We start from the raw sequence: 25,372 nt of genomic DNA on the forward strand, positions 1-25,372 counted from the left end.
GAAAAACAAGAAAGTCCAGTTGCCTCCTGAAAAAGGACCTTTGAAGGAAAATATTAATTCTATCAATTCTGATTTTAAACACATTTTCTTTTCCTCATTTCAAGATGTCTCCCATAAACCTTCTTGGTGCCATTTCTTACCTTGGTGATTTTTTTCTTGCCTGGAGGGACACTCTCTGCCTCCTCGTGTTCACGAGCTCCCTGCATCAAGTTGGTGTAGTTGGCCATTCGATTGAGCAGAGAAGACACTTTGGGTCGGGTGTCCATCTCCTCCTGCAAAGTGGGACAGAAGAAAATAGACATGAGAGCGAGTTTCAATGAAAAGTCCCTTTGAGATGGATGAAGAAAAATAAATAAATGAAGGATTGAAAGTAGCAATGAAGGATGGAAGCTAAAAGAAACAAGTGTGGACTACGAACAAGCTAGTTATTCGACAGGCTTATGTGTTCACAAATCTTTCCTGTTTTGCATCTTCATTGTATCTTCCTCAGACTTTCAGAAAACTCAAACAAGAAGACTGGACTCCCTTTCCAAACTGCTTTTAAAATTACCATCCTTTAAAAAAGACAGGTGGAAAATTTGCAACATGGAGAATTAAGAGTAACTGCACTTTTTCTATGAACTTGTAAAAGCCCAGAAACTTGAATTAAGATGAAAGCTTTTATCCATAAATTATATTACAGGGTACAAAGAGGAAAGAATACAGATATAGATTGGTACTGAAAGTATAAGTATTCCCTGACTTACAACAGTCCATTCAGTGACCAAAATTACAACGGCACTGAAAAAAGTGACTGATGACCGTTTTTCACACTTACGACCGTTGCAGCATTCCCATGGTCACTTGATCATGGCAACTGCTTCATATTTATGACGGTCGCGGTGTCCCAGGGTCGTGTGATCACCTTTTGACAAGCCAAGTCAATGGGAAAACCAGATTCACTTAAGAACCGTGTTACTAACTTAGCAACTGCAGTGATTCACTTAACAACTGTGGCAAGGTTGTAAAATGGGGCAAAATTCACTTAACAAATATCTCACTTAGCAACAGAAATTTGGAGCTCAAATGTGGTTGTAAGTCAAGGACTACCTGTATATGGTGGAAGTGGGAAACAAAAGTGAACCAATGGCAACGAGTAGTGATCTCACCTCAAAGAGTGCCAAATTCTTGTCAAAGAATTCATCGCCTTCTTCATAGTTGATATTGTTAAGAAATGTATGGGAATCCTTCTTGTGTCCAGGATCTGCAATGTAGAAGAGAAAGCATGGCTTACGAGAAAGACTAGTCCAAATCTTTTTCTCCAGCTCTGGACCATGGAGCTCTATCTCTACAGCAGTGTTTCCCAAACTTGACAATTTTAAGGCATGTGGACTTCAACTCCCAAAATTCCACAGCCAGCAACGCTGGCTGTGGAATTCTGGGAGTTGAAGTCCTCATGCCTTAAAATTGTCAAGTTTGGGAAACACTGCTCTACAGCAACAATCAGAATAAATCTTTGCTGCAGGACCGTTAAGCACTTGTCTGCTCAGCTGATAAAAAGAAATATCTTCCAGGAACCAATTTCTATTATCCTTAGGGTAGAGATGTGTCATGAAGAACAGGCAGAAATAAGGGGGAGAAAACATAAACTAAATTAGTCAATCTAGACCAGGGGTGTTAAACTGCTGGCCCACGGACCGGATGCATCATAGCGAAACCGCGCCCACCCGATTGCCAACAATGGAAAAAAAGTTGTGATACGTCACGACATGTCACGTGACATCGCGAGTTTGACACCCCTGATCTAAACAAAGGAAACAGACCACCAAAGTCTTGGAAATTCAAACTCTGTGCAACCAATCAGGAGCAGGGTTTTCCCCCTTTCTCAGGTGAGCTGTTAAAAGCCCTTTGCTGCTATCAATAATCTGAATTTCCTTCTTTCTTTCCCCATTGTCCTTTTGATGGTAAATGGGTTCCTCAAATATTAATATCCATTATAAATAATTTGCATTCTTTTCCAAAATCAGTAATCTCATTCTAAACGGAAATTTAGGTTATAGCACATCCTGGCCCTTTTTTTTAGCTCTGAAAGAGCAGGAATGCTCGTCTTCTTTGGAATAAAGGAAGACAGAGATTTATTTTATTTTATTTTACTAACAGGGATGGTGGCAATGACAAACCTCTTTACCCCACAAGATTGTGGGAGGTTTTCATAGCAGGGACCACACTTGAGACAGCAAGAGGAGCTAACCTATCACATCTCAGACTGTGAGTGTGCATGTTCTCCATTATACAATGCCAAGAATCTTTTTAACCAATGTTGCTGGCTAGTGCATACTTGTTTTTTAATTTTGGAGGACTGCCTAACATCACCCAGCTCTTCTTCTCTGGAGATTCATGGAGGATTGGACTGAAAGACAGGCAACCAAGTTCTAAAATCTTATCTGCAAGGTTCTGTGACCTCATTCTTTAATTTTAAATTCATCCACAAAGACACTGATAACAGGCTTCACAGCTGTAGCTGATTCATTTATTAAGATGGTAGATTCTTAAAAGTGGTTCATATATAATTTTCAAGGATACAGATTCTTGTGCCAAATTCTCTTCTAAAAGTCTTAATTATGAACATTCTTCTCAGGTGAAAATTTAAGATCAACTCTAAAGGAGGAAGAGGCACACTTAAAAACCAAATCACTAAGGTAAATGCTGTTTCTTTAAAGTCCATTTATAGTGCTTTTTACAAATTTACATACTTTCTACATTTTTGTAAATTTAATCCATGATGATGAAAGCAAGAGAAACAGACTATCTTTGGAAATAAAGCATTTCAAATAAGACACTCTAAAATTACTTATCGCGTAATATTTTTCAAAAGAATCAGATTGGTACCTTTTTCAAAAGGAAATTCTCAAAGTCCCCGGCCTCTTCTTATATGCTAAACTAATAATTGTCTTTCATTCTCCCAATCCAGTCATCCAAACAGGTTGCTGAAACTTTCTACCCATTTCCCAAATATTAGCTTATGTTGGTTTCTGGACTCCTCGTATACACCAACATGTTGCACAAACATCCTTTGAGAAAAAAAATCTCTTATTCGTATCTCTTGCCTCAGAACAGGTAGATCAGTAAGATGATGCTGACTACAGCTGGTGATCTTCCAAACAGAAGCAAATTATAAATTATAGATATATACTGGTTCTCAATTTATTGTTGAGACGTCCTCAATAGATTTCAGATACAGAATATGAGTCAGTGCCCAAGTGCCTGAATTTCAATCATGTGACCATGGAGATGCTGCAACAGTCGTAATTCTGAAAAGCGGTCATAAGTCATTATTTTCTGTGTCATTGTAACTTTGAATGGTCATTGAGTAAACTATTGTAAGTCGAGGACTACCTGTAATAAAGTCAAAATGCTAATATTTCTCTCTCTCCTAGTTTTGAATACTGGAAAAAACAAAGAGATCATTGTCGATTTCAGAAAAGGCAGGCATAACCACACTTCTCTATGCATTAATGATTCACCTGTGGAGATGGTTGCCAGCATCAAATTCCTGGGTGTGCAGCTAACGAGTGGGCTGGCTTGGTCACTCAACAGCGAGACACCGATGAAGCAGGCACAGCAACACCTGCATTTTCTGCATTGCATGAGAAAAGCACATCTTCCTTCCCCTATCCCAGTGTTTCCCAAACTTGACAATTTTAAGGCATGTGGACTTCAACTCCCAGAATTCCATAGCCAGCGTTGCTGGCTGTGGAATTCTGGGAGTTGAAGTCCTCATGCCTTAAAATTGTCAAGTTTGGGAAACACTGCCCTATCCTTACCACTTTCTACAGAGCAACGATCAAGAGCATCCTGTCATACAACATCAGTCTGGTTTAGAAGCATTACTGCTTCAGACATGAAGGTGGTGCAGAGAGTGGTGAGGATGGCTGAAAATATTATTGTCATTTCCCTCCCTTCCATCCAGGACATGGCACATAAGTATTGCTTGAGCAGGGTCCGCAAGATTGTCTGGGACGTTACACATCCTCTTCAAGACCTGTTTTCCTTGTTACCTTCTGGGGGGAGGCTCTGTGGTATCCGAAGCAGAACATCCAGATTCAGCCAGTTTTGTTCCATACAGCATCGCCCTTGTGAACTCTCAAGCTTCCTCCTTTCGTTATGTATTCAAGATGGACAGTGATTAATATTTATATGTTACTGAAATGTAAGGGTATAGGTCTATACATATGTTGTATATAGTATGTTTAAATGTGTGCTATGTATGTGTAAACTTTGAGACCAAGCAGCTAAATTTCATTTTTAATGTGTGCCATTGTGCCATTAAAAAATGACAATAAGGGCTATCTATCTATCTACAGTATCTATCTATCTATCTATCTATCTATCTATCTGTCTGTCTGTCTGTCTGTCTGTCTGTCTGTCTGTCTATCTATGTATTCCACTCATAAAAGGCTGATAAATAGCCTGTTAGTTGGCCAGCTAAATATGGGAAAGGAAAAATGGATGACTCACCCCATTTTAGGGGAATGAATGGATGGTATAGAATTCTGTGTTCTGAATTCTGCTTTCAGAGTATGTAGAATCTATTAAATCAAATAGGAATGAGCTTTCACTGAATTGTTATCCTAAGGTAACATTCCCAGCATACTGGAACAAACAGTTCCAGGGTATTTTGCTGATATGGTTTTGTTGACTCTGTATCTCTGGAATCCTACAAACACTGATAGAGATAATCATCTGCTACTGTTTACCCAGTCGGTTTTCCCAGACTAAAGATACAGGACTCCTTGATCTTTCAAAAGCATGTTGATCCTGTTTCAACAACCCCAAATCGCCCATAGCCATCCTGATTTAAAAAAAAAAAAAAAAAAAACTGAGTTCATAGTCATTACCTATGGTAATCTATAGAACAGTAGAATGCAGGTAGTCCTCAAGGTACAATCACAATTGAGCCCAAAATTTATGCTGCCAAGGGAAACATTTTTTAAGTGAGTTTTGCCCCATTTTACAACCTTTCTTGCCGCAGTTGTTAGGGGAACCTTTGCAGTTGTCAAATTAGTAACACGGTTGTTAAGTGAATCTGGCTTCCCCATTGATTTCGCTTATCAGAAGGTTGCAAAAGCTGATCACATGACCCCCAACACGGCAACCGTCGTAAATATGAAGCAGCTGCTAAGTGTCTGAATTTTGATCAAGTGACTATGAATATGCCGCAATGGTCGTAAGTGTGAAAAATGGTTGTAAGTCACTTTTTCCAGTGCTGTTGCAGGTTTGAACAGTCACTAAATGAACTGTTGTTAAGTCACAGATTATCTGTAATTTTCCCCTGGTCTAAGTTCTTCCTTCCTTGCAGAAGGAATGGCATTGATCCTTATTGTTTTTAATAATGGTTTTATATTTAATTGTATGCTTGATGATGTTTTATAAATTGACCAAGTAAATGAATTTGGAGAGTTAAGAGCTATTTTGTGTTGAAACAAAGTCAAACTGAATCCAAATGCTGCAAAAATAAATTGACCAGGAAGAAGCATGTCTGTATTTTTACAGATGCTAAAGCAGGAGATAATCTAGAAAAGATATTCATCATCTTGCTTTCTTTAAGTTAGGGTTATATTACTTCTATCAGTATGACCACTGTCTTTTCATGAGAGTGTAATCCAAGCAACTGAAAAGTTAAACTGCTCCTTTAAATAATATAATCAACCAAGAAAACAGATATTTATATAAACACATCTATTAAAGAGCAAGCATCCCATTACTGGAAAATTTATAAGTTCTATTGATGAAGACTGCACTGCACAATATTATTAGATCTCTTTCTCTCAGACACAAATATACACACTCCTACATGCACACATATACACACACTCAACTTCCCTTTGCCCACCTATACAGCTTCAGCCAACAGAGATGTGTGCCCTCATCCCCACATAACAGGATAACATACATTTACCATAAACACACATGCAACCAAACACACATAAAAGTCCTCTGCAATACTGTACCTAAGAGGTGACATTGTTCCCCTGTGATGGAAATTTGACTCACATCTGAAAAATCAAGCAGAATATGGAGGGGAAAAATGAATAGCAAAATAAAGAGAATGGGAGAATAAAATGAACTGTTTTGTCCCCAAACTTCCCAGGATTTCTTTAAAAGATATTTTCCCCTTTCCCTCAACAACTGTAATCAACCTAATGAAAAGCATGAAGTAACTCATCAGGGAACCCTACTCTTGTGATTTTAAACCAACAGTGGCAAATCACCGAACAAAGAATCGAGACTAGAAGCCACTGTACAGAATTGCCGTTCTCTTTTTCCACTCACCCACAATTGGTGTCACATTGTAATCCAAGGGGCCAGGGTGACAACAGATAGGATGGAGGGGCACCCGAGAGTGAAGAAAATAATAGGCTAACGGACGAATGAAGTACAATTCCTTCCTTTCTATAACTCTCTCTGGCTTATTCCGGGATAAGCCAGAGAGAGTTATAGAAAGAAAGGAATCATACCTCATTCTTCTGTTAGCTTAAATGTAAGTAATTAGATTTCAAAGAATATAACTGTTTTCCTCAATGGCCTTCCAAATATTGCTGAACTTCAACATCCTTCACAACAGGCCATCCTGAATATGGCTAATGAAAAAATGCATTTCAATTAGGTCTGGATGATCACAGTCGACCATCTTTCCTGTACTCTGTGACTCCCTGATGGAGCAGGACTATTAAATACATAGGAAAGGAATATATGAGGGATAGAAGAGGGATTCTGGATTCTTGCAAGATTATTAGACTGGTAATGTAAAATTCTAATTGCTTAACAATACATTTTCAAATTGAAATAAACCCAGGATTATGCAAACATAAACAATAACAAATATAAATGATTGCCTAATCATTTTGTCCTTGAATTTTGCCTATGTTGCCCATGAAACCGAAAATTACCTCTCTTCTTGCCCTCTCATTTAATCAATGCAGCTGATATGAGCATGATTCAAGATCAGCTTTCTGGTTTTTGTTTTTAATTTTCCTGTTTATGGAAACAGAAAATGATGGCGTGCTATGCCTATTGCTTTTTCTAGTGACTTATCAGGCTCTAGGACAGTGTTTCTCAACCTTGACAATTTTAAGGCGTGTGGACTTCAACTCCCAGAATTCCATAGCCATCAATGCTGGCTGTGGAATTCTGGGAGTTGAAGTCCACACGCCTTAAAATTGTCAAGGTTGAGAAACACTGCTCTAGGATAATGTACGATTTGTTTTGCCTTAAATGCATTCAGATATAATGAAGGTCTAAATGCCCATTATCTAAATGTCCATCATTAAAACAGAGCCAATTATGTACAAATCTCCTAAAGTCAAATCAAAACTGGATGTTTTTAACAAGGGTGTTAAAAAAATCACGTTAAAAAATAATGCAAGGAAGGAGATCAGGAATGGTATAGTGTACTATCAATCAGATGAAAGATTTCTATATTATACACTATATCAGGTAGCTGGAATAAACTGGCAAGCGAATTTAAGACACTTATACCAGGGCTTTTCAACCTTTTTACCCATTGTATCACTTTTAGGATATGGCAACATCAGAGTACCACCAGTCGCCTAGCAAGGTGTCAAAAACTTGATGACCCCCCCCCCAAAAAAGAAAAAAAGTGATAAAGTACAGGTAGCCCTCAACTTACAACAGTTTGCTTAGTGACTGTTCAAAGTTACAATGGCACTGAAAAAAGTGCCCCCCAAGCCACACCTGATCAAGACACCTGCCTCCCCACCTGGCCACGCTCTTCCTCCTGTCCGAGGTTTTCATTGTTGTGAGCATTTCTGTTGGGGACTGGCAGCGGGGGTGGGGTGGGGGTGTTTGGTTTTTATTCCCCCCCCCCTCTGCTGGGTGGTTGCAGCAGGTTTTGGTCACTTCACATGACCCTGGGTCACTGACACTCATAAATATGAATCAGTTGCCAAGCATCCGAATGTAAATCACAAGACCCTGGAGATGCTGCAACATTCCAACTGATCGGCTTCTTCTGGGCTCAGCAGAAGTGCCAGGATTAGTGCTGCTTTCCCGCTGACTGGTGCTTCTTCAGGGCTCAGCAGAAGCACCAGGATCAGCGCTGAGCTCCAGTTGGAGCCTGGCACTGATCCTGGCGCTTCCGCTGAGCCCTGACAGCCCTGCAGCTCCAGCCATCTCTCCACTCAGGCTTCTCCGGTGCTGCTACCGGTTCAGCTCATTCCTCTTCCCCACTACCACTTTTCTAGGATGGTCGCATACCACCTGCCAGGTGCCAATGTACACAGGTGGTACCTGTACCACTGGTTGAAAAGCCCTGTCTTATACAACCATCTGTTCATATACTTAAAGTGTTTTGCAAACAGCAACACAAGACAATTGCTTAAACAATCTGAAATGCTTTAAGAATAGCAAATCTTGGAACTTGTAATGGTTCTCCTGCTTGAGCATGGGGCTGGACTTGAAGACCTCCAAGGTCTATTCTATTCTATTTCTATTTCTATTCTACTCTACTCTTCTCTACTCTATTTAATTTTCTCCAAAGGAAGTCTGCCATTGGTAGCTTTTAGGAATATGGTCAAAATCTTTTAATGTTATCTTACTGTTGCTGCGATTTTGACTTCACAAATGCTGGTTTTGTTCTTTTGAGGGTCAAAATTGTTTATTACTTTTAATCACATTTTCATTTTACTGAATATTAAAATATGTCTTGTGAGCCTGGTATATGTAAAGGGTGTCAGCTGAATATAACAAAAATAAAATGAGAACCACCAAAATAATTTCAGTAAAATATTAGTTTAATAGACCTTTGATAGAACATATGTTATTCCAGAATTCATCACCATTTAAGGAACTAATGTGCATTAAACCAAGTGTTCGTTGCACATTAATCACACCATTTATGTCAATTAATTGATGAAAATGATAAATTCAGACTTAGGAGTTTAATGAACACCTTTTCCCAAACTATCTGTTAAAATGAGGTTTTACTGTACCCAATTTTTTTTAATGGCAGGGAAAGAGAAAATAATTTGGGCTATTTTTTTTTCAAAGTGAAAACACATTCATGAGTAAATTATATACAGCTGCTGAGACTGTACCAGGCTGCAAATAAATTTGATTGACTAATTAATTAATCACTTAATTAATTAAACTGCCAGCGGTAAGAACAATTTGCAATAGTGGTGAATATCTGTAGCTCGGATAAGGGTAAAGGATTGTTCTCCAAGCTTGTGGGTTGGTTTCCGATAAGAACAATGCTCAGATTGTATAGACTAAAGGCCATGATTCCAGCAAGCCAACATTAACCAAGTGCATACAAAATCTCAAGGCTCCTATGAGAACAGGTGGGAAGGCCAGAAGTGTCAACAAATCAATTGAAAAAGGAGGGGTTAGTTGATGAAATATCAAACCAAAATACTTCATATCCATTCACGAGCGCATCTTCATGGCTGTCAAACACTCTAGCACTGGCAATTTTCCTTGACCAGCTAACATAGTTTGGTCCCCAGCAGCAAAACCACTGGATGACTGTTGAGTCTGCACATAATTATTTCTGCTCATTGCCTTGGCAAAGCAATTCAAAGTGTTGAAGAGGATAAATAGAGATTAAATGGATTTGGGGCACTTCCAACAAGGAAAGTGCCTGGTTACACATTAAATCTAAGTTAGAATAGGTTTCTGGGGCATGGTGTGTAGGTATGCATGTTGTCTCATCATCAGCAGGAAAATGAAATCTATACAGAAGATTGCATTTCTGGAGATCATAGAAATGATTTGATTTAGGGTTATTATACTTGGGACATAAACAGATTACTCAGCGTAAGAGTTTTGGTAACCACGATGTAAAAAAGATTTTGAGACTCTAGAAAGAGTACAGAGAAGAGCAACAAAGATGATTAGGGGACTGGAGGCTAAAACATATAAGGAACAGTTGCTGGAATTGGGTATGTCTAGTTTAACAAAGAGAAGGACGAGGGAGGACATGATAGAAGTGTCCCAATATCTCAGAGGCTGCCACAAAGAAGAGGGAGTCAAACTATTATCCAAAGCGCCTGAAGGCAGGACAAGGAGCAACGAGTGGAAACTAACCAAAGAGAGAAGCAACCTAGAACTAAGGAGAAACTTCCTGACAGTTAGAACAATTAATCAGTGGAACAACCTGCCTCCAGAAGCGGTGAATGCGCCAACACTGGAAGTTTTTAAGAAGAAACTGGACAGCCATTTGTCCGAAATGGTATAGGGTTTCCTGCCTGAGCAGGGGGTTGGACTAGATGACCTCCAAGGTCCCTTCCAACTTTATTATATTATGGATCATCGCACAGTCAGCCAGATGTTCAGACTGGATTTGGCATTTTGTCTACCTATCGATTATTATTATTACCTTAATAGGTTTCTCTTCTGAATACAGTATTTTAGACCAAGTAGTGTGAAGGCAGTTAAGGCAGTAATTCTTGCCTCTGCAGGCATAGAAACCCACTAGTTACTTTCTTAACACTTATTGTTAAAAAGCTTTTTTCTTTGTGCTTTCCCCTTCTTTGTTACCTGTGGAGGCATAAAGAATGGACATACTGCAAAGAGAGCAACTTTTTACCAGATAGCATCCAGACTTTTATAGCCAGATACATAGCTAAGCAAGAACTTTTGGGCTGTGTAGGAATCTTCTGAGGGAAAGAGGGATGTATGCAGGAGGCCAAACCAAAGACAGAAATACTATTTTGGGTGACTGACGAGGACTGATAAGACATATTAAGTTTTATTTAGGTTAACAGCTGCAGCTTAGAATATTGTGCAATAGAACAAACCCTTCTGTTTAGTTTTAAGTTCTGTTTACCTTTCTGATATGTGCATTTCCTCCATGTAATTAATTGTTCATATAGAAGAACACCATGGGGTAAACTCAACTTCCATTCTTTCTGATGAGTGCTGCAAAACCTATTCCAAGTTCCTTCTTCTTATCTACCCTTTCATAAAGAAAACTTGCAAATTAATTTGTTTGGGGTTATTAGATTGTGTTCTTTTCAAACATGAAGGAAAACCAAGAATATATATGCTTTCTCTAAGCCAGTGATGCTCTCTAGGTCACATTAGAGTAAAGTGGAAGTAAAGCTTATTGAACTTGAATGGTTTTACCTTGTCAGATTATATATTCTCAGACTTGCATCTTCCATATCTCTGATTAGGAATCCTGCTTTAACAGAGCGCAGAATTCTGTGGGGGCTTAGGGGAAATATTACTGAAAGTTATTATGCAAGTCTACAGTTTCTACCTGCTGTTTCCTATCTGCAAAATGGGAATAATAATGAAATCTATATCTGGGTATTGGGAAGAATGAAACAAAGCACTGTTCATAACAATACTAATAATTTGATGGATCAAAGGCCACAACTATAGTAAATAGTCATTTTTAACCATTTTTTCCACTTAAATTGTCAATTCCTTTTCACTGCTTTCCCAGGCAGAATGTAAGAGAGTTTTGATTAGTGCCAACACCAAGGAAGCTTTAAGATGGCATAGAAAACAGTGGCCTAATGGGGAAAAAATAATTTAGCAAACTCAAGGTCATGCTGAGTAACAGTATAGTAATGTAACAATAAACAATTCAGGTCAAATCACATGAAACAGACTCTCAAAGATACACACACGCAAGCAAAGAGAATGAAAAAGCCAAAGCAACTTCATCCAAATACAAAATGTAATTAAGATTAAGAAAGACCTGGGCTTATAGAATTAGGGGAAAAACTTTAAAAAGTAAAACTTATGTTGAGGGAATCCAAAGAAAAAAAGATAATAAGAATTTATCAGATTGGCTTAGCATGGCTGGAATGTGATGGGAAATATTAATGGAACAGAATATGTTTGAAAAGGAAGTAATATTATCCCGGGAAGACTCTGAAGACAAGCAAACAACTGTTCAACGTTTCTAAAAAAATCCAGGAAAAAACATAATGATAAACAATGCAACCCAAAGAGTATAAGGAGAATAAAATACCTATCAACCCATTCAAGAAGAAAAAAAGTGTGGCATAGGTATTATCTGTTTTAATCACCACTAGGATGGAGCCACAACAGAACTATCTATAGTATTTGTGAATGGATTCACATGATGCTGAAATGGAAGCATAAAGAGGACATTCTGAGCCAGAGTCATGAAGACGGGCAGCAAGCAAATGTAATACATTTATATTTATTGTTATTTATTTTAAATTCTACATCTGGGTTTACATCCCCCAAAATTATAGCCCAGAAAAACAATGAGCTGTATATGTGGTCTCAAGACACACTACTCTGTTGCTCTAATCCTAAAATAATATGTTCAAGAGAACCCGGCACCACAGTCCATATTTTTTTCCTATTGATCTGGATTCACTTGCTGTCTAAGGACTGAACCCGAACAGGAATCTCGGATATACGTGTGGCTATAATTTCCTCCAGAGAACAAGAAACAGGACACTTCATCCCTGTCCTAATTAAGCTCTAATCACAGATTGAGGAATCTCGGATATACGTGTGGCTATAATTTCCTCCAGAGAACAAGAAACAGGACACTTCATCCCTGTCCTAATTAAGCTCTAATCACAGATTATAGTTTTGTTCGACTTCAGTTACTTGCCTTAGACAGTAGTTAGTACCTGGCTGAAGGTCACGCTTCAGGAATGTTAGTGAGAAGGCAATTAATGGATTAAACAAAGCCAGAGGAGAGACAGAAAGACTAAAAAAAAAAAAAAAACCTATCAGAGGGTGCCACTGGGAAGAAATGATGGTGAGGGGAAAGTGAAGGAGACAAGAGGGCTTTCGCCCTGCTAGAAGGTGGGTAACTGAGCACATGGTTCTTACTAGCAAATGGGGCTAACGAAACAGATTAAACATTACCAGAACTCAAGTAAAAAGTTGGGGGAGGAGAGCAAACCGTGATAAATGGGAAGAAACTATCCAATTTAACTTGCTTACCTTCCCTGGCAATTTCACTAGGATCCCAGATCTGCCCTGAACTGTTTCTTGCCTGTCCATCCTCTTCTGGTTTCCCCTCTTCATCTTCATCTTCCACTTTGGTTACAGTGAACTGAGGCATGTTCAAAGCAAAACTTTCTTCTAGGCCAGGACACAAAGAACTGAAAGTGTCGGTGTGTCAGGTGACAGGCAGCCCCAGGGAGTGGGAGGGAAAGGGTGTGGGCATGTAGTTTGAGGGAGACACACCTCTACGGGTATATGTGCGTGTTCAAGTGTATGCATGCGGAGAAGAGTTATTTACAACCCTGCTACTAAGAAGATTACTCTCACTACTATGCTGCACTAGTCTGCACGCTCCTTACTATCACAGTAGCAGTCTCTTGCTTTCTGCCAAGAATTAAACGCAGCTCTGCTAACAGGTACAAAATCTAGTTAATAATTGTTTGGCCTTACATAAAGAGCGCTTGAGAAGTTATATTTGGGAGAAGCTATACAATTTATGCAACTTAAAAGGAAAAAAAGTATTATAAACTTGAAAATCCAAAGAATTAATAACAATTGTAATGCAAAGAGCAAGAGTCACCAAAATGTGGTCCTACTAGTCCTGCTAGGACAAGTACCATATTTTCTGGCGTATAAGACGACTTTCTAAAGCAGGTAAATCGGCTCCGAAGTCGGGGGTCGTCTTGTACGCCATGTCGTCTTATACGCCGGAAATTACAGTAGTTTCCAGCGTATAAGATGACTTTCTAAGCATGCAAATCGGCTCCGAAGTCGGGGGTCGTCTTATAAGCCGAGTCGTCTAATACAGTGGTTCTTAACCTGGGCGATATTGCCCCCCAGGGGGCGATTTCATTTTTCAGGGGGGCGATGGAAAGAAAAGGGGCGATGAGGGGGTGAAGGAACGAAAAGGGAGCGATATGGGGGCGATGGAGCGAGAAGTTTTGGGGATACTTTTGAGATTTTTTCGTACAGTGAATCGCTGTATATCTGTTGTACAAAAACATCAGATCGCTCGCTATTAGTGGATTGAATTGTATTTTCAAATGTTCCTCCAGCTAGCTTCAGTACAGAACGCCGTACATATGTGAAGACGCATCGCTTATCTTCATGCGCGTTGCGCAGCAGCCTCTACCCATAAAGTTGCGCACCATTGGCCAGAATATGGGAGATATGGGAAAAAGACTGGAAATAAATTATTTGCATCAATATGTCCTGATGACAATTTTAAAGAAAAAAAAAAAGTGTTTGCATAAATTGAAGAATTATTTCCTATGTTGTGATTGAGAGATTATGTTGGGGGAGGGGGGCGATGACAACTTCCTCATTGGCTCCAGGGGGTGATTCGTTCAAAAAGGTTAAGAACCACTGGTCTAATACACCGGAAAATACGGTAATATGTTCTGCAAAAGCAAAAGCAAAGCAACTTGCATCAGAAGACAGCCGTTCTTGGCAAAATGCCATTCCCTAAAGCCAGAATATGATTCAAATGTGTATGGCTGCATAGTGATAGCTGTTCCTGGAGGAACTCCTGTTTTTCAATTTTCCCCTAAGTGGGTTTAAAAAAAAAAAAAGAATGCACAAACTTGAAATTTAGGCATAAGCATTACCCAACTGAGATTTAATCCTACTTTGGCTTGCAAAAAGAAGGCGAGTAGGAGAATGCAGGTCTGTATTGTCATGTTCAGAAAAGAAGAAAGTTCAGACTAATTGGGAGTTGCTGGGGAAGAAGAGAAAACTGGGAGTTGGAACTCAAAGATATTACATCAGATATTACATATTACAGATAAAGATATTACATAGAAGGTGGAGGAAAAAACCTAAAATGAGAAAAATGGTAACTGTGTCCACGCTGTTAGGTTAATTCTGGCTATTCTTAATAGTCTGTTAAACCCATAGTTAAAACCCATTTTACAATAAACTTCCCTCCACAACTGGCTCTGTCATAGATCCCTAAATCCCTTTGAGAAAAGACTCCACATCTTCTCTATTTACACTTAGCACAATCATTTACTAAAACTACAGTGGGTGAAAACAATACGTGTGGGGGGGGAGTAAACTAAGACAGAAAACTCCAATGTTCCCGTTGTACTTCCCTCAATCTTACACATGCTGTTTATACCATCAACATGACAAGATTACAGACAAGGGCAATAACCAATTTAAAAGGCACTTTGGCTTAACCTCAGGTTAAGCTGTAATTGTTTGGCCCAACAAATGCAGTGTAAAGCTAGTATCTACAAAACCCCTTTCTGCCTTATTCCCCTAGCATGGCTCTAGATCAGGAGTATCAAATTGCCGGCCCACGGCCAGATGCATCATAACAAAACCGCGCCCACCCCATTGCCGGCAATGGAAAAAAAGTTGCAATGCGTCACAACACATTACATTGCGAGTTTGACAACCCTGCTCTAGATAGACAGAGCAGAAGCTTTAGTAGACAGTCTGTGATATAGTTCGGAGAGATGAATCCAGTGAAAAAAGATGTTTGACTATAAACTTTATTCACCTGCATGACTGTTCTCAGTTCCTATACAATGGTTCACTTACTACATAAATATCATCCCTTTGAAGTAGATCAGACTAGGAAACCAAAAGTTATGAATGCTAATGATACTACTTTGATCTTTTATCTGGTTTTTTTTGGTTATGGCTCTTTCTACTGTGCCTTAAGGTTATTCCTATTGCCTACTACAATCAGGTGTGGAGTAGCACAGCATCAAATAAGTTCAAAAGTATTTAATGGGCCCTCTGACCGGTTTCTCTTAATCAAGATTTAGAAGCTCTTGTTTAACAGACTATTAAAAGTTAAACCACAGTTTAAAAGCAATAATCTTGTACTAATGTCTCATTTGATTGCATCTGAATGTTAACAGAGTCAGAATTTCATCTGAAACAGTTTTCATATATAATATAGCAATAGTAGTTAAACTTGTATTCCACTTCACAGTGCTTTACAGCCCTTTCTAAATGGTTTACAGAGTCAGCATACTGCACTCAACAATCTGAGTCCTCATTTTACTGACCTCAGAAGGATGGAAGGCAGAGTCAACCTTGAGCCAGTCATGATCAAACTCTTGGCAGTTGGCAGAATTAGCCTGCAATACTGCATTCTAACCACTGCGCCACCACAGCTCACAAAATGAGCAAAGGATCCAGACAACTGAAGACAAATCAGCAGAAACTGATCAAAAGATGGAAGAAATAAAAGATGAAAACCAAAGACTGATGCAGACAAATAGAAAACTAGAGGATTCACTAGCGGCTCTAGAAATGGAAAAGCCATCCTATTTCTTAAGATTCCAGAATATAATGGAAGACAAGGAGGAGGACCTTGCTGACTTGATGATAGAACTACTGGCTGGTGTGTTGGAAGTGGGGAAGCAGGAAATGGAAAGAGAAATAGATCAAATATTTAGTTAACTCAAGCTACACAAGAAGAAATGAAGTCCCCAGAGAGATCCATGTCAGATTCGTCAAAAGATGAATAAGAGATACATACAAATTTCTTCTGCCATTCTGAAAAAAGCCTTAGGCAAAATATTGTATCTGAAGCAGATACCCAGGAGGATAAGAGACTCACAAAGAGAATATCAATTTCTGACCAAAAAAACTAATTAAGAAAGGAGTGACCTTTAGATGGCTGATGCCGGAAGAGATACTAATCAACTGGATACAAAAAGATACAGATTGGACTCTATCTTCAAAGCAAGGGAATTTTATGACAGATACAGAGCTTTTCTTGAAGAAGGAAACTCAGAACTTCAACCAGAAGGGGAATTTAGAAAATAGGAAGAGACAGCATAGAAGAGCAGCCAAACAAAGAGAAGTGGAAAAAAAGGAAACTATAAATCAAGAAGAAAGGGTTAAAGCAGAAGTCCCCAACCTTTTGGGCACCAGGAACGGTTCCGTGGAGAGAGGTTTTTCTGTAGACTGAAGGGGGTGTGGTTTTGTGTACTGCCTGCATCCCGCAGATGGAGCTTTGTTTGTTTGTGCAGACTAGTTGCTGCCATGTCATGGCCAGGTACTAGTCCACAGACTGGGGATTGGAGACCCCTGGGCTAAAGGGAAATCAGAGATAAACTAGAACATCTAGGAGAATAAACCCTAAATATAACTGAAAAGGATGGAAAAGGACAATGGGATACTCTCAATAAATATAAATGGATTAAATTATCCCGTAAAGAGGAAAAAACTCTTTGCACGATTACAAAAATTAAAAATGGATATAGTTTGATTACAAGAAACACATTTTAAAAGACAGTATTATAAATCTCTGGAGTGCCCGAAAATTGGGAAACTTTATTTTTCATTAGCACAACAAAAGAAAGGAGGATTAGCTCTATATATCCAAGAAACAGTGAATCCTAAACAAATCTACTCAGATGAAGAAGGAAGAATATTAATGGTAGAAATAACGATAAATGAAAAACAGATATTGATGGTAGCAATTTATGCACCAAATAACAAACAAGAATTCTACCAAAGATTACACAAGAAAATACTAGAAATGGAGTACCAAAACATTTGTTTAGTAGGAGATTTTAACGCAATTGTAGATGAAAAGTTAGATTACAAGAGTAGTAAAATAGGGAAAAAAGAAAAGAATATTTTGCCTAAGGCTTTTTTTAGAATGGCAGAAGAAATTTGTATGTAGGACATATGGAGAGAAATAAATCCTAAGAAATCCCAATATACATTTTATTCAAACAGCCACAAATCATGATCCTGAATTGACATGATATTGGTATCCCCTGAATTAAGATGGGATATACAAGAAATCTTTTACCCAATTTTTAAAGTTGGGTTTCCCCATAAAGTCAATTTAAAATGATTGAATCTTTTATTAGATAATACATTCCATAGTTTTCTAACTTATTTACTTGGTTTTAGAGAAAGTAGTTTCATTATATTTAGATCCTAATACTCTCCATCTAACCAAAGATGATATATACATATATTCCGAATTTGCCCAAATCAGAAAATTATCACCAATCACTGGCTTCCAGTATTTAATACTTTGTAATAGATAAGCATGATAATATGGCTCCAGATTCAGAAAATAAATTTTTCCTCTTGAATTGATAATTGCATTGTCTGTAAAGATATTCTCAGAATTAAAGAACTCCATGGAAATTTTCTAAACCAAGTATTTATTTTTTGAAAATATTTCCTAGATATATAAACTGGAATTCCTTTCAGAATATTAATCAGTCTGGGAATAATATTTCTTTTGAGATCATTCATATTTCTCCAAAAAGTAAGATTTAATTAATTACACTCATCTAACAATATCTGTAGAAACCTCTCTTTATATTTTATTTTATATTATATATTGCTAACTGACATCCTTTGGTATGTACCTACTTAGTTATTTAATGGATTCAGTACAAATACAGAACTGATATGCCTGAAGTGGATGGGTAACCAAATTTTATCTATAGGCATCAATTCTGATTTGGATCAGTTAACAGAGTATCCTGCTATATTATTAAAGATATCTATTTTTTTCATCAACATGTGTTAGTAGCATGAAGTTTGGAAATAAACAAAAAAGTCACTTGCAAATAAAAATAATTAGTGTTTAATTGACCTATATACTATTCTGTAAATCTCTCTATGTTGTTTCATAGCACAAGCAAAGGGTTCCCTGCAGATATTGAAAAGCAAGAACATAGTTCCTTTAAACAGTGGAAATGTAGGAGAAAATATGCAATTAATTTTTATTTTAGATGCAAACAACTCATATCTTTCCATTTTACAAATTCCAAAGGAAATCCAAATCTATTTAGGACAGCAATCATATAATGTTTATGTACTTTGTCAAAGGCTTTTTCATCAATAAAACTACAAAGTGTTCTTTTTATTCAAGTTTATTAGATCTATGACTAACTTAATGTTGTCTGCTACTTCCCTAGTTTTTATAAACTCTGCTTGATCACTCTTAATAACAAACAATATCATTTGCTAACACTGCTGTTAAAATCAAATTACCACTTATAGAAAAAAAATATTTAAAATTGACTGGACAGTATAGAAAAATACTGTAAAAATAGTATTTTGTTAGAGAGATAATAAAGATAATGCTTCTTAAAACACATTTTACAGTGTCTTACATTTACCAAGTTTTGTGAGAAAGTATTAGATTATATAAATACAACTGTGCCAAAAAGCTAACATTTTCAGATAATATATACAGAATTGTAACTACAATTCTGTATATATTGTCGTACTTTTCACTTTTTTTAAAAAAAAAACCCACATTCTTTTTGTCTTCTTTTTGCTTCTCTGTCATTATTTTAAAAGCAATAAAACAATATTTTTTTAAAAAAAAATGGAGAAAACATGCCTCCAAATACCAGTAGCAAAGAAAAAGCAGCTGGAAGAATATACACCACCACCTCTTGTTTGGGAAAACAGCTGAGACATTTGGCTGGCCACTATTAGAAGCAAAATTCTGGCCTAAGATGAAGTTGTGTTGATATAACATGGGTATTCTCATATTCTTAAAAGAACGTAAGAAAAATTGACATGGGTATCGCCAAAGTAAACCAATCCTTCAGGATATGGTTGATATTTCAACTTATATTAGAGAGAATATCTAACTATCCAACAGGCTGGTTCACTGTGAGTCCAGAATTGTGAATAAAATGCTTCTGAATTCCATTCAGCACTTAGATTTTATTATATAACCTGAAAGTCCTGTTATCATATTGTATCATATCAAATTAAGACCTATTACATGCAAAGCAGCAGATAATTTAGGGTGTCTCCAAATACAAAGGCTCTTTCGTTATTATGCCTCCTACTCAGGCAGGTGACCCAGAGCAGAGCACTTCATTATTATGAAAGAGAGCACATCTCCATTCTTGCACAACTAAAATGTGATTAAAAATCTCATCTGAATGGAAGGTGGGAAAAACGATAATGAAAAAGCAGAAATAGCCCTTAATTAAGCTGAGAGCTTGCTTGGAAGCAATGGTTCAAAATCTAACTTCCAGAAAAACCTTGTTGTTAATCAGGATCTAGTAAGCTTTTGGGAAATAGTTACATAATATTCACTATATATACCCTTTTTCACTGTAATCTGACTGCATCTTCATCTGCCTTTTTAAGTCCTGGCTGTTCCAGGTTTTCTTCCAATGTTCTCTGCCTCAGCTCCACAAGCACAGGTCTAAGCTAATGCCCTGGACTGGAAGAAAAGGAGATTGAGATTAGTATGTCATATACTAAATGAGAATTTACAATTTAAAGCTAAACTCTATGCTTCTTAACACCAAGAACTCAAAAAAGTCTAAATATAAATTTATCCACATATTGCAATCACAGAAAAGGCCACCTAAAACTAAAATAGTGCATTTTAAAAAAATGGCCTAACTTGCACCTTTTAGTTAAGTTTCCCAAGTTAAGCTTATCATTTTTCTTTCTGATCTGTAAACATTTTCCTCGACTGCCACATTTGTTTAAACCGAAAGCACTGTGACACAAAAACACTCCGCTGTGCAGCAAGAATCTTGGTAGGCATGTTTCTCTCCTATTGCGTTCTACTTTTAGTTTTATAAATACTGTACAGATAAACTGACACCCCAGCAAAGATCCAGTATCAGAAAAAAAAAAAATCCTTGTAATTTGATGTTTATACTTGCTATAATTTTCAACCCAAAAGGATGCTTGGAAAAAATATAAAAAAATAGCTCCAGACTCTTCATCACAAGTTAAGTTAACAGAATATGATCAAATTTCTATGATGGGAGAAATCAGTAAAAGAAAAATTAAGTTGGACAATGGACGGGATTAGGCTGGGGGGCAGGCGGCTCTACAGAAAAACACACCCCAGAAAAACAATGATTCCAACGTACCTATACTGTATTTATTTCATTTATTTATTGAATGTATATGCCCACTGTTTTCAATCTCAATCAGAGTCATATACGGTAATTCTGGGTGACTAACAATATTAAAAAAAAAAAACAATATAACATTAGTTTGTTTGTTGAGATGGGTGGCTATAGAAATCAAATAAGTAAATAAATAAATAACAAAAATGCTTCAGTTTCTGGGCAAATGCTCCCCTTCTTCTTCCCAGTCATATATGACTCAAAGCAGAGCATTTGCTGGTCACTCCTTGTTTCCCAGGATACATACTGTATACATAGAAAAACACAGAGAAGCAACATATTGTAAGTTGAAAGCAGACATATACACACATAGGCAACTCATATGCCTCCACCTTGATTACATCCTCCCATGTATATACACAAAGAAACAGCAGGTATGCAGACACCCTGATTAAACTCTTAACAGATATACAGATGCTTACACAAAGAGAGAGGATACAAGTACACATAATCTAAGGAGAAAGTGTACGTTGTACACACAAACACAGCATGTTACTTTGAAGAAAATATGGACAACTGTGTGTTTGTACACACAAGTACAGCATGTTACTTTGAAGAAAATATGGACCACTGCTGCTAAAAGGTTACCAAAAATCATCTTCTTCATACTTTTTCTCCCTTGTTTCTCAAGCTGTCTACCAAGGTACCGTTATGTGTATTTAGATACCGTAGAACAGACATGTCAAACACAAGACCCGGGGGCCGGATGCGGCCCACAAAGTGGCTTCATGTGGCCCATGAAGCCATCCTGGAAACAGTGAGGGAACGGCCCCCACTGCCTTGGCCCTGGCCCAGGCCGGCCAGGAGCCAATGTACAATTTTGTGGTGGCCATCTATGCTGAAATGCATTCAGTCTTAGCTCCACAAGGTGCAAGGAACCAGCTCCTGCCGCGTTGGCCCCGCCCCCTGGGTGCATGCTGGGGAGGTGTCACTCTTTGTGAGGAATGAAGAAATGCACCACGCCTTGGCGTTTGCCCCGGTCCCATCCCCTTCTGCCAGAGACCCTCAGATCTATCCCACTCCTGCCCAAGCCCCCACAGGCACCCTTGACGCGAACGATGTAGAGCTGGCCATGCCCACCCAGTAGGCTGCACCCACCCTGGCCACACACCCCCGCCCCCCCAAGGGCAACTGCAATGCTGATGCGTCCCTCAATGAAATTGGTTTTGACACCCCTGCCGTAGAAGGTAGTAGCACTTAACTGATCTTCGAAACTAAGCAGGTTCAGACTTGGTTAGCATTTGGATGGGGAAATCATCAGGAATATTGCCAAGGCTAGGAAAAGTCATGCTGCAAGAAAACTAAATGGGAACAATCATCAGAAACTGAGCTCAACCTGAAGGAGGGATGGAGATCTTTATCTTAGTTATCTATCACATTTACAGTATATAGCCACTCATTTTATGACTGTAACTCTGGGCAACATATAATAAAACAATGAAAACATAATAAACAAGCATATAAAGACAATGGGAGTGCTTAAAAACTCATAAATAATAAAAACCATTTCTTAGATTTATATCCCACCTTTATTCAGTATAAATCAAGATAGTATACAGTATATAATGCTCCTACCTCCTATTTTCCCCCCATTAACAGCTCTGTGAAGTAGATTGGGCAGAGAAAGAATGAATGGACCAAAGTCATCCAGCTAGCTTTCATGCCTAAAAGTAGAGGTTAGTCCCTAGATTTCTAGGCTGGTGCCATGTACCACCACATTGAAGATGCTATCTCTAATCAGTTACTTTTTCCTTTCTCCCTAGTGACACAAATATGGTCCTGCTTGTCTTTTTTTTAAAATAGGAACTATAGGAGTATTGAAATACAAGCAGTTAAGAGCAAACATCTCATAAGATAAATCAGGGAAGCAGTAAGGACCTCTGAGTTACTGAGACACTGGTTGGCTAACTGCACAATATATTTTCTTTCATGTTTATCTATATGTAGAGTTGTTAAAAGGAAAGACAAGCTCACTTACTGATGGCAGATATAACCTCAAAGAGGTTTGTTCTTCATAAAGCAAACAACCACAAAAGTATGGCAAAAATCACAGGTGGCTCTGTTGGTCTAAGTACAGTGTTTTCCAAACTTGGCAAATCTCAGATGTGTGGATTTCAACTTCCAGAATTTCCCAGACATTGCCAAGTTTAAAAAATACTGTTCTAAAGAGGTAATTTTAGAGAGAAGGTAAAACATGAATGCATTTACAACTGTTGTTAAGAGGGTCAGAAGCCACTTTCTTACTTTTTTTTTTTCTTTTGCTCTATTTTCTATTTTCTTTCTTTTTCCTATTTTCTTTCTTACCTTTCCACTATTTTCCCCTTTCTTTCTTTTCTAAAATCTCAATTGTTTTTACCTTGTTAAAAATCTCTTTAATGAAGGTTATATAAAAAGAAAAACTCTGTCTATGGATAACTACTAGAGCAGTAACAAGAAGAAAAAGGAAAGGCCAATAGAAAAATAGGTGTTATGGCTTACATAAAAGTCTGCATGTAACATCTGTTTGGACTAAAAACAAAGTAGTAAGTATAAATGACAGGAGCAAATTGTGTGAGATAAACATAGCACTTGGAAGCAAAGTGCTATTAAGGAATAGGAGCGACAAAATAACATTATTGTGTTTACTGTTTCTGTGTACTCCAAAGATTGTTCTTGTGAGAAAAAGATGTAAAATATAAATAAGTATCCTGCTTCCTGAAGGGTAGACATTAACTGCAGGAGAAGATGTACACATCAGTGCTCAGCAAAGCTGGGCAAGAGCTCAGCAAACCAACAACAAGGAAAAGGCAACCTGCCAACTTTTACAATTAAATGTGCATCAAAATTGCCTGCTACCTAAATGTGATTCAGTATTTGGAGAAAAACATCCCGCAGACATTGCAAAAAATCTAAGGGGAGAAACACAATATAAAACTCCATAGTTGTTAGATACGCTTATGTGCAACCTTTACTCCTTGAAGTAGGCAAGACTATTTATAGGTCATAACAAAATGATGATGCATGTGCAACTGACAACAGGACTGTTGTAAAAGAAAAGAGAAAAACTGGTGCACTGCAGTAACTCCTTCGTGTCAAACTTGACTCCAGGCAACAAAACAAACTATTGCAGTTCTTTGTGGCTGCTACCCACTGAAGGGAGGAAAGGCCTATTTGATTGCTCCTGGCCAGGCAACTGATGCACCCAGTAGGGTTTCAGGGAGTTATTCCTGAAATTCTGCAGCATGCTCTAGTCAAAGCTGCTTGGAATGAGTAGGCAACGAGAGCCTTAAATTGAATCTCAGACTCTACTTGACTGAAGGTCCCATAGAGCTTCCTGTTTTCTGAGGAGCTTTGGAGATGAAAACACCTCTTGTGAATATGTCTAGAGTAGTGGTTCTCAACCTTTTTATACCGGCGATCCCGGTCATAAGGACACGCCGCGCATGTGTGGCACGGTGTGCATGTGCCCCCCCATGCGTGGCGCACATGCGTGGCACCATGTGCGGCGTACATGCGCGGCACAGCGCACATGCGCGGTGCCGCCAGCTGAGGAAAAAAAATGGCGGATCGCATTGTTTGGCGACCCCCATGAAATGGTCGTTCGACCCCAAATGGGGTCGCGACCCACAGGTTGAGAACCGCTGGTCTAGAGAAAGAGAAAGAATAAATCCACTTGAGCATGAGTAGGAGCCCTTAAGTGGACTCATTTGGTGACAGAACAAATGATACAGTGGGCTTGCGTCTTTGTTTTTATTGTGTTTGCAAATAACCGACCAACAACCTTCTTTTAGGTAACCAAAACCTTTCATGTTAAGGAGGGGTTGGTGAAGCTGTTTCAGGCTCATTGTAAGGGCTATTCTAGACATCTGTTGGATAAAGTCACTGAAATCCACTTGAGTTGGACATGAACAAGGCAGGTCTTATGCAAGTGATTGATACAGTCTTGCTATCTGAAATAAATTTGACCTGCTTAGGCCTGAGGAAGTAGATAGGGTCCTCGGAGCTGTGAGCTCTTCTACCTTTTAGCTCCATGTTGCTCCTAGTCAAGAACAGCCAGGAGGAACATGTAGTTGTGTCCAAGAGGTAATGAATGCTTTTTTTTTTCTTTTGCAGAAGACCTCTAGAGCAGACATGTCCAACACAAGGCCTGGGGGCCGGGTGCGGCCCGTAAAGTGGTTTCATGTGGCCTGCGAAGCCATCTTGGAAAAAGTGAGGGAACGGCCTGGCTGGCCGGGAGCCAATGTACAATTTTGTGGTGGCCATCTATGCTGAAACGCATTCAGTCTTAGCTCCACAAGGCCATCTGGAAACAGCGAGGAACCAGCCCCTGCCCCATCGACCCCGCCCCCTGGGTGCATGCAGGGGAGGTATCATCCTTTGTGAGGAATGGACCATGCCTTGGCGTTGCCCCGGTTCCACCCCCTTCTGCCAGAGACCCTTAGATCTGTCCCACTCCTGCCCAAGCCCCCACAGGCACCCTTGATGCGAACAATGTAGAGCTGGCCATGCCCACCCAGTAGGCCACACCCACTCCACCCACGCCCACCCAA

The 25,372-nt window shown here is 38.6% G+C and overlaps 1 protein-coding gene across 10 annotated transcripts in view; it reads right to left on the reverse strand.

Moving 5' to 3' along the window:
• Window positions 1-25,372, reverse strand: part of SLC12A6 (solute carrier family 12 member 6) — a 52,628-nt gene that overhangs the window by 21,690 nt on the left and 5,566 nt on the right. For 5 of the 10 annotated variants that reach the window (XM_039350046.1, XM_039350048.1, XM_039350043.1 and 2 more), the window contains exons 3-5: window positions 5,991-6,035; window positions 1,149-1,243; window positions 141-272 (exon numbers count right to left, since the gene is read on the reverse strand). In XM_039350046.1, coding sequence (XP_039205980.1) covers window positions 141-272; window positions 1,149-1,243; window positions 5,991-6,035 — 272 coding nt within the window. Of the gene's footprint in view, window positions 1-140; window positions 273-1,148; window positions 1,244-5,990; window positions 6,036-12,945; window positions 13,193-20,016; window positions 20,138-25,372 lie in introns of those variants that run through there. The other 5 variants (XM_039350050.1, XM_039350049.1, XM_039350053.1 and 2 more) reach the window with 4 other exon arrangements.

The sequence above is a fragment of the Crotalus tigris genome, unplaced genomic scaffold, assembly GCF_016545835.1.
Source record: "Crotalus tigris isolate CLP2741 ecotype Arizona unplaced genomic scaffold, ASM1654583v1 scf7180000018306.2785112, whole genome shotgun sequence".
In the NCBI taxonomy this organism is placed as follows: Eukaryota; Metazoa; Chordata; class Lepidosauria; order Squamata; family Viperidae; genus Crotalus; species Crotalus tigris.